This window comes from Oncorhynchus mykiss, chromosome 19 (genome assembly GCF_013265735.2).
Source record: "Oncorhynchus mykiss isolate Arlee chromosome 19, USDA_OmykA_1.1, whole genome shotgun sequence".
NCBI classification, from domain to species: domain Eukaryota; kingdom Metazoa; phylum Chordata; class Actinopteri; order Salmoniformes; family Salmonidae; genus Oncorhynchus; species Oncorhynchus mykiss.
Genome location: NC_048583.1, coordinates 40,342,307 through 40,352,513, shown reverse-complemented (window position 1 = coordinate 40,352,513; position 10,207 = coordinate 40,342,307). Strand labels below are relative to the sequence as shown.

The 10,207-nt window shown below is 42.6% G+C and overlaps 1 protein-coding gene across 1 annotated transcript; it reads left to right on the top strand.

The window, feature by feature from the left end:
- The first annotated feature begins 2,685 nt into the window (after positions 1–2,685).
- Positions 2,686–10,158, top strand: snapc1b (small nuclear RNA activating complex, polypeptide 1b). The gene is made up of 10 exons (XM_021574258.2): positions 2,686–3,026; positions 3,203–3,362; positions 3,583–3,723; positions 3,963–4,070; positions 4,273–4,428; positions 4,524–4,580; positions 4,775–4,837; positions 5,254–5,371; positions 5,483–5,548; positions 9,415–10,158. Exons 1-10 carry the CDS (start codon positions 2,896–2,898, stop codon positions 9,453–9,455), a joined length of 1,041 nt encoding a protein of 346 aa, XP_021429933.2. The 5' UTR covers positions 2,686–2,895; the 3' UTR covers positions 9,456–10,158.
- Positions 10,159–10,207: the final 49 nt, after the last annotated feature.

Here is a 10,207-nt window from a genome sequence, read left to right as displayed (position 1 = left end):
TAGTGATGAATTACGCTTCACCATCTGGCAGTCCGATGGATGAATCTGGGTTTGGCAGATGCCAGGAGAACGCTACTGGCCCGGATGCATAGTGCCAACTGTAAAGTTGGAGGAATAATGGTCTGGGGCTGTTTTTCATGGTTCGGGATAGACGATTCTGTGCTTGCAACTTTGTGGCAACAATTTGGGGAAGGCCCTTTATTGTTTCAGCATGACAATGCCACTGTGCACAAAGCGAGGTCCATACAGAAATGGTTTGTTGAGATTGGTGTGGAAGAACTGGACTGGCCAGCACAGAGCCCTGACCTCAACCCCATCAAACACCAGGCCAAATCGCCCAACATCAGTGCCCGACCTCACTAATACTCTTGTGGCTGAATGGAAGCAAGTCCCTGCAGCAATGTAACAACATCTCATGGAAAGCCTTCCAAATCAAAAATCAAATCAAATCAAAATGTATTTGTCACATACACATGGTTAGCAGATGTTAATGCGAGTGTAGCGAAATGCTTGTGCTTCTAGTTCCGACAATGCAGTAATAACCAACAAGTAATGTAGCTAACAATTCCAAAACTACTACCTTAAAGACACAAGTGTAAGGGGATAAAGAATATGTACATAAAGATATATGAATGAGTGATGGTACAGAGTGGCATAGGCAAGATACAGCAGATGGTATTGAGTGCAATATATACATCTGAGATGAGTATGTAAACAAAGTGGCATAGTTAAAGTGGCTAGTGATACATGTATTACATAAAGATGCAGTAGATGATATAGAGTACAGTATATACATATACATATGAGATGAATAATGTAGGGTATGTAAACATTATATTAGGTAGCATTGTTGCTAGTGATATATTTTACATCATTTCCCATCAATTCCCATTATTAAAGTGGCTGGAGTTGAGTCAGTGTGTTGGCAGCAGCCACTCAATGTTAGTGGTGGCTGTTTAACAGTCTGATGGCCTTGAGATAGAAGCTGTTTTTCAGTCTCTCGGTCCCAGCTTTGATGCACCTGTACTGACCTCGCCTTCTGGATGATAGCAGGGGGAACAGGCAGTGGCTCGGGTGGTTGTTGTCCTTGATGATCTTTATGGCCTTCCTGTGACATCGGGTGGTGTAGGTGTCCTGGAGGGCAGGTAGTTTGCCCCCGGTGATGCGTTGTGCAGACCTCACTACCCTCTGGAGAGCCTTACGGTTGTGGGCGGAGCAGTTGCCGTACCAGGCGGTGATACAGCCCAACAGGATGCTCTCGATTGTGCATCTGTAGAAGTTTGTGAGTGCTTTTGGTGACAAGCCAAATTTCTTCAGCCTCCTGAGGTTGAAGAGGCGCTGCTGCGCCTTCTTCACGATGCTGTCTGTGTGGGTGGACCAATTCAGTTTGTCTGTGATGTGTACGCCGAGGAACTTAAAACTTACTACCCTCTCCACTACTGTTCCATCGATGTGGATAGGGGGGTGTTCCCTCTGCTGTTTCCTGAAGTCCACAATCATCTCCTTAGTTTTGTTGACGTTGAGTGTGAGGTTATTTTCCTGACACCACACTCCGAGGGCCCTCACCTCCTCCCTGTAGGCCGTCTCGTCGTTGGTCTCGTCGTTGTTGGTAATCAAGCCTCTGACACACTGTTGTGTCGTCCGCAAACTTGATGATTGAGTTGGAGGCGTGCGTGGCTTACGCAGTCGTGGGTGAACAGGGAGTACAGGAGAGGGCTCAGAACGCACCCTTGTGGGGCCCCAGTGTTGAGGATCAGCGGGGTGGAAATGTTGTTGCCTACCCTCACCACCTGGGCTGGGGGCGGCCCGTCAGGAAGTCCAGTACCCAGTTGCACAGGGCGGGGTCGAGACCCAGGGTCTCGAGCTTGATGACGAGCTTGGAGGGCACTATGGTGTTAAATGCCGAGCTGTAGTCGATGAACAGCATTCTCACATAGGTATTCCTCTTGTCCAGATGGGTTAGGGCAGTGTGCAGTGTGGTTGAGATTGTATCGTTTGTGGACCTATTTGGGCGGTAAGCAAATTGGAGTGGGTCTAGGGTGTCAGGTAGGGTGGAGGTGATATGGTCCTTGACTAGTCTCTCAAAGCACTTCATGATGACGGAAGTGAGTGCTACGGGGCGGTAGTCGTTTAGCTCAGTTACCTTAGCTTTCTTGGGAACAGGAACAATGGTGGCCCTCTTGAAGCATGTGGGAACAACAGACTGGGATAGGGATTGATTGAATATGTCCGTAGCCAGCTGGTCTGCGCATGCTCTGAGGGCGCGGCTGGGGATGCCGTCTGGGCCTGCAGCCTTGCGAGGGTTGACACGTTTAAATGTTTTCCTCACGTCGGCTGCAGTGAAGGAGAGTCCGCATGTTTTAGTTGCGGGCCGTGTCAGTGGCACTGTACTATACTCTTCCCGAGAAGAGTGGGGGCTGTTATTTTTATTTTTTACCTTTATTTAACTAGGCAAGTCAGTTAAGAACAAATTCTTATTTTCAATGACGGCCTAGGAACAGTGGGTTAACTGTCTGTTCAGGGGCAGAACGACAGATTTGTACCTTGTCAGCTCGGGGATATGAACTTGCAACCTTCCAACGCTCTAACCACTAGGCTACCCTGCCGCAGCAAAGGGGGGACCAATTCCATATTAATGCCCATGATTTTGGAATTAGATGTTCAACAAGCAGGTGTCCACATACTTTTGGTCATGTAGTATATCTGCCAATGCCTTGTGCTCATACGGCACTATTTTGTCCTGACACCCGCACTGTAGCAAAACACATGACGTCATCAGCAATGCGCTTGTGGTCGTTGATGAGTCGAACTAGCTGGTTAATTGCAATGTGGTGGGACAATTTTCCTTGCTTTATTTAACCAAGCAGCCAACACATTGCGGAAAAGTTGTTGATAATGGATTACTGCAAAGACCGTCTTAAAGCAGACTGTGAGATGTTGCTGAGTAGATTTCAGCAGACAGAATCGGTGCGATACGAGCAATTCTTGACCATATGGAAAGAGATGAAGTTCCAAAGTATTTTCTAGTAAGATTCTCTTTTTTTTGTTAGACTAAAATCTACTGCTCTGTCACCTGTAAAATATAGTATATCGTCTGTCTCAGTGAATTTCATTAGCATCACGTGTTCCAATCCAGAGTGTTGCGATGAGTGTAACGTTGTCATGTAAACGGTTTCATATTTGCGTCTTGTGTCTTTTACAGTGGAAAAATTGAAAACAATCTAAAGAGGCTGTTCAGTCGTGAAGTCCTGGCTACAGCGTACACATACTTTCTGCCACCATACACCTTTCAGATTAGAGTTGGGGCCTTGTACCTGCTCTATGGGCTATACCACTGCCAACTGTCCACACCAAAGGAAAAGGTTAGATACTCTGGTTTCACTGAAATACAGATTCCACCACCCACTATATAGCAGAACTACCATTGAACGTTTGAGATACAATTAAAGTCAGTCTTGGACAACATATTCATACACAAACGCATTCAATTATTAACTGTATAAACTTGCATTTGTGTTTATTCATTATTCACATATAATGCAGGCTTTTTAACATAAGCTGTTATTTTTCTCTTGTCTACAGACAAGGCTAGCCCTGAAGGACTGGGAGGAAGTGAATAAGTTCCAGCAGGATGCAATTAGTGCCCAGCACTTTGATGTGGTCTACATCATCAGACAGCTCATCTCACAAAAAGCCTTCTACTTCACTGTCATGCCCACGCCAGTAAGATCTCCAGTCTTCTTTAGCTTGCTGTCCACATCAACAAATGGATAGACCCTGTAGAGTTAATACAGAATCATCCTTAGTTGAATGATTGCACATGAGTAAAGGGTTAGATGTGTTAAAAAATACTAACAAATGTTTGTGCTATAGCCTCAACAACATTGTTTTATAAGAAGGCCGTGAGGAACATTTATTGTTGATTTATTTGAATCCATCTACAATCCATCTACATGATTCAGCTGATTTTCAATGTGAAGAAGAGCAACAAGAACTCAAGAACCGTGTGTGAGGATTTCCTTGAGCGAGCGGCCCGGCCACAGGAGCTGGTCAGCATGGACATGCTTGAGGTGAGCTAGTAGAATGACCATGTATTCCTACACACGCACACAAGCAGCAGGTTGGAATGGTAGACAAGTGCCTGAAGGATACTTTTGTCTTTACTTTCTCAGAGATTATAAACCGGGGTACGTGTAGTTTAAGAGGCATTACTAGTGTCGATGCTGTACTAGGGCCTACATGTTACTGTGTGTATTCTATGGATGAACACAGGAGCTGGCGAACGTACATGAGCACTATGAGCAGGTGAAGGCATCAATTTCAGCCAAGCCAGGCCAGCCAGACCCATCCATCAATCTGATCCACAAGAACTTGGTGCCACGGCTACACAATACTGTCGTGGGATTCTACAACTGGCAGAAGGCTCAGGTTAGAGATCTGTTCATCGTGTGTGTGTGTGTGTGTGTGTGTGATACACCTACCATTATGCTAAGATTGTGTGCTTTATGTTAAATTATGTTTAGGGTTCGGAAGATAGAGTAGATGGAGATAGCGGCGAGGGAACTTCAAATAAGCAAGAGGTGAGTTTTAATATACCAAAATAACGATATTTATTTGTTCTAAATTCACCCCTATGTTGAATTAAGACTGAATATTATTTGTGTCGTGTCCACAGATTTTCTCCACTGCCCTCAATACACATGTCTTGCAATAATGACTTTGGCCAGAGGGTGGCACTGTGGTCAACATGTTTTCTCTTTTATTCTCTTCCCAGAGTTCCCAGCGAGCTCAGCTTCTTGCATCCATCAAGTCTAAATCATATGGTCAGATAGTGGAGGTTTGTAAAGTTTTTCTTATGTTCAAACTTACACATACCGCTTTTGGTCCCGCTTTATTTAAAGTGCATCTTATGAAAGCGTCATAAAGGCTTCATATAGGCTTCATAAGCACTACATAAATGCTTCACAAATCATCTATAACCGTATATCATGCTCTATAAAGATTCATAATGTGGCATAACCATCCATTTATTTGTTCACATTTATTAATCCTTTATAGAGCATATACAGTTATAGATGATGAGTGACCCATTTATGTATTGCTTATGAAGCCTATATGAATGCTTTATGAAGCCTTCATAAGATGCACTTCAAATAAAGTGGGTCCCAGTTTTTGTCTCATCTCAAGTTAATTGGTTCCGGTTAATTATAATCTCTGTAATGACTGGAATGGTGGTGACGTTTCTCCCCAAAGGCCTCCAAGGCCCGGCGACACCGGCAGGTTGAGAGGGATGAGGTGGTGCTTGCTAAGGAGACCACGTACCATAAGAGACACAAGTCACTCAAACAAAGGACCAGTCATCTGACCCAAGGCAAGTCCCTATATACCCGCCTGCCAGTAGGCCTGTTCCTCACATCACCTTAAAATGGTCCTGATCAACTGACAGTCTCTGTGTCCAACTAACAATCTGTATGTCCAATAGGCGCTGCAAGGGAAGAAGCTCTGAAAACCACCAGCCTGTGGTGCATGAGTCAACTTGAAGCTCAAGGTATGTAAGGGCTGTGGCACACGGGGTGAATGGATGTGGCAAGGTCACCACACTCAAGTATCTGCTCAGACAGTTTTGAATCAGATAGTGGTAGTTCTAGAGATGAATGTGATTGGATAATACAATTATGCTGTAATGTATTTGATATGAATGATTAGGACTGGGAATTGCCACGGACCTCACTATACAATATTATTATGATACTTACACTACCGGTCAAAAGTTTTAGAACATCTACTCATTCAAGGACTTTTCTTTATTTTTACCATTTTATACATTGTAGAATAATAGTGAAGACATCAAAACTAGGAAATAACACATATGGAATAATGTAGTAACCAAAAAAGTGTTCAACAAATCAAAATATATTTGAGATTCTTCAAAGTAGCCACCCTTTGCATTGATGACAGCTTTGCACACTCTTGGCATTCTCTCAATCAGCTTCACTTAGAATGCTTTTCCAACAGTCTTGAAGAAGTTCCCACATATGCTGAGTACTTGTTGGCTGCTTTTCCTTCACTCTGTGGTCAGACTTATCCCAAACCATCTCAATTGGGTAGAAGTCGGGTGATTGTGGAGGCCAGGTCATCTGATGCAGCACTACTTCTTGGTCAAATAGCGCTTCCACAGCCTGGAGGTGTGTGTTGGGTCATTGTCCTGTTGAAAAATAAATGATAGTCCCACTAAGCCCAAACCAGATGGGATGGTGTATCGCTGCAGAATGCTATGGTAGCCATGCTGGTTAAGTGTGCCTTAAATTCTAAATAAATCACAGACAGGGTCACTAGCAAAGCACCATAACACCACCTCCATGCTTTACGGTGGGAAATACACATGTGTAGATCATCCGTTCACCGACACCGCAGTTGGAACCAACAATCTAAAATTTGGACTCCAGACCAAAGGACAAATTTCCACCAGTCTAATGTCCATTGGTCGTGTTTCTTGGCCCAAGCAAGTCTCTTCCTATTGGTGTCCATTAGAAGTGGTTTCTTTGCAGCAATTCGACCACGAAGGCCTGATTCACAGTCTCCTGTGAACAGTTGATGTTGAGATGTCTGCTACTTGAACTCTGTGAAGCATTTACAGTGGGGAGTATTTGATTCACTGATGATTTTGCAGGTTTTCCTACTTACAAAGCTTGTAGAGGTCTGTAATTTTTATCGCAGGTACACTTCAACTGTGAGAGATGGAATCTAAAACAAAAATCCAGAAAATCATATTGTATCATTTTTAAGTAATTAATTAGCATTTTATTGCATGACATAAGTATTTGATACATCAGAAAAGCAGAACTTTATATTTGGTACAGAAACCTTTGTTTGCAATTACAGAGATCATACGTTTCCTGTAGTTCTTGACCAGGTTTGCACACACTGCAGCAGGGATTTTGGCCCACTCCTCCATACAGACCTTCTCCAGATCCTTCAGGTTTCGGGGCTGTCGCTGGGCAATACGGACTTTCAGCTCCCTCCAAAGATGTTCTATTGGGTTCAGGTCTGGAGACTGGCTAGGCCACTCCAGGAACTTGAGATGCTTCTTACGGAGCCACTCCTTAGTTGCCCTGGCTGTGTTTTTCGGGTCGTTGTCATGCTGGAAGACCCAGCCATGACCCATCTTCAATGCTCTTACTGAGGGAAGGAGGTTGTTGGCCAAGATCTCGCGATACATGGCCCCATCCATCCTCCCCTCAATATGGTGCAGTCATCCTGTCACCTTTGCAGAAAAGCTTCCCCAAAGAATGATGTTTCCACCTCCATGCTTCACGGTTGGGATGGTGTTCTTGGGGTTGTACTCATCCTTCTTCTTCCTCCAAACACGGCGAGTGGAGTTTAGACCAAAAAGCTATATTTGTGGTCTAATCAGACCACATGACCTTCTCCCATTCCTCCTCTGGATCATCCAGATGGTCATTGGCAAACTTCAGACGGGCCTGGACATGCGCTGGCTTGAGCAGGTGGACCTTGTGTGCGCTGCAGGATTTTAATCCATGACGGCATAGTGTGTTACTAATGGTTTTCTTTGAGACTGTGGTCCCAGCTCTCTTCAGGTCATTGACCAGGTCCTGCCGTGTAGTTCTGGGCTGATCCCTCACCTTCCTCATGATCATTGATGCCCCACAAGGTGAGATCTTGCATGGAGCCCCAGACCTAGGGTGATTGACTGTCATCTTGAACTTCTTCCATTTTCTAATAATTGCGCCAACAGTTGTTGCCTTCTCACCAAGCTGCTTGCCTATTGTCCTGTAGCCCATTCCAGCCTTGTGCAGGTCTACAATTCTATCCCTGATGTCCTTACACAGCTCTCTGGTCTTGGCCATTGTGGAGAGGTTGGAGTCTGTTTGATTGAGTGTGTGGACAGGTTTCTTTTATACAGGTAACGAGTTCAAACGGGTGCAGTTAATACAGGTAATGAGTGGAGAACAGGAGGGCTTCTTAAAGAAAAACTAACAGGTCTGTGAGAGCCGAAATTCTTACTGGTTGGTAGGTGATCAAATACTTATGTCATGCAATAAAATGCAAATTAATTACTTAAAAATCATACAAATGTGATTTTCTGGATTTTTGTTTTAGATTCCGTCTCTCACAGTTGAAGTGTACCTATGATAAAAAATTACAGACCTCTACATGCTTTGTAAGTAGGAAAACCCACAAAATCTGCAGTGTATCAAATACTTGTTCTCCCCACTGTATTTGGGCTGCAATTTCTGAGGCTTGAAACTCTAATGAACTGCAGCAGAGGTAACTCTGGGTCTTCCAATCCTGTGGCGGTCCTCATGAGAGCCAGTTTCATCATAGCGCTTGATGGCTTTTGCGACTGCACTTGAAGAAACTTTAAAAGTTCTTGAAATGTTCCGTATTGACTGACATTCATGTCTTAAAGTATTAATGGACTGTCATTTCTCTTTGCTTATTTGAGCTGTTCTTGCCATAATATGGACTTGGTATTTTACCAAATAGGGTTATCTTCTGTATACTACCCCTACCTTGTTATTTAATAGCTCAATTGTTTGAGCACATTAAGAAGGAAAGAAATTCCACAAATGAACTTTTAACAAGGCACACCTGTTAATTGAAATGCATTCCAGGTGACTACCTCATGAAGCTAGTTGAGATAATTCCAAGAGTGCAAAGTTTTCATCAAGGCAAAGGGTGGCTATTTGAAGAATCTCAACTATAAAATCTATTTGGATTTGTTTAACCCTTTTTTTCATGATTCCATATGTGTTATTTAATAGTTTTGATGTCTTCACTATTATTCTACATAGTAGACAATAGTAAAAATAAAGAAAAACCCTTGAATGAGTAGGTGTTCTAAAACTTTTGACCGGTTGTGTAGGTTCCGATACGATATGTATTGAAATTCGATGTTCAAAACATATTGGTCACTTGTCTGCTGCAGAGGGACAAGAGACCCATGAGAAAACGAGTTTATCAGTCATGGAAATAAGTGCTGAAAACAAATTGGCTCCCTATTTAAATGTAACATGGAGAACAGGCTATGAAGGAAAAATACTGGAGTTTTGGTGCAGGTACAGCCAACTAGTGCAAAAATAATATTGTGATATTGTCAAAACGATATATTGTGAAAAATAATGAAGTTCGGAATATTTTATTTATTATTTAAATGTAACCTTTATTTAACTAGGCAAGTCAGTTAAGAACAAATTATTGTTTACAATAACTGCCTACCGGGGAACAGTGGGTTAACTGCCTTGTTCAGGGGCAGGATGACAGATTTTTACCTTGTAAGCTCAGGTACTCAATCCAGCAATTCCCGATTACTGGCCCAACGCCCGATTACTGCTGCCCCAGGAATAGAAGTGTAATGCTATGAATGTTGCTCTCTGCTTGTCCCATTTTTAGAAACAACGGGAAAAAAAAAGAAAAGGAAATTCAAATGGTGACATCACAGAAGAGGAAAAAGTTGGGTTGGTTTAGAGTCAGTCAGACATCAATCCCTGTGTACAACCACAATCATCATATTTGGTACAACTGATTTTATCCAGCATACATCTGGTTTCACCATAGGTGTTGTTTAATCACTCAAAATGCAATGCTTTTAAAGTCTGGCACATAAGGAAGTTAGTCTCTAGGTGGTACCCTTCATTTATGAAGGCTTTCGAAGACATGCAAAGATTTTGTTCATGTCGCAGTAAAACATTTAATTGTATTGTGCTGGTATCAGTCAATGATATGGATCATTTGTTTCCATCGCTGACAATTTTATTAACTACTTGATTCTTGAAAATATTGAGAGAGAAAAGTTAAATTACGTCGAAAACCAAGTTCCCTTTCAAATGCCTATGATGTTTTTGATGCTGTTGTTGGAACATCAAATGTTATTACTGTTATGGAGTTATGAGTTCAGAGAACATAATGTTGTCACATATGTATGTCTCTTTATCAAAATCTATTGTTCACGTGCCCAATACAACAGGTGTGGACTTTACAGTGAAATGCTTACTTACAAGCCCATTCCCAACATTGCAGTTAAAAAGTAAGACAAATATTTGAAATAAGGAAATAGTAACAAGGTACAAGCAGTATGAGTTCTGAGGTCTCTGTTTATGACGTCACTTTTTTTTAAATAAAAATTCATTTTTACAGAATGTTTGTGGTTTCTCCTTTTTATGCTGTCCAGATTCCTGCAGTCCAG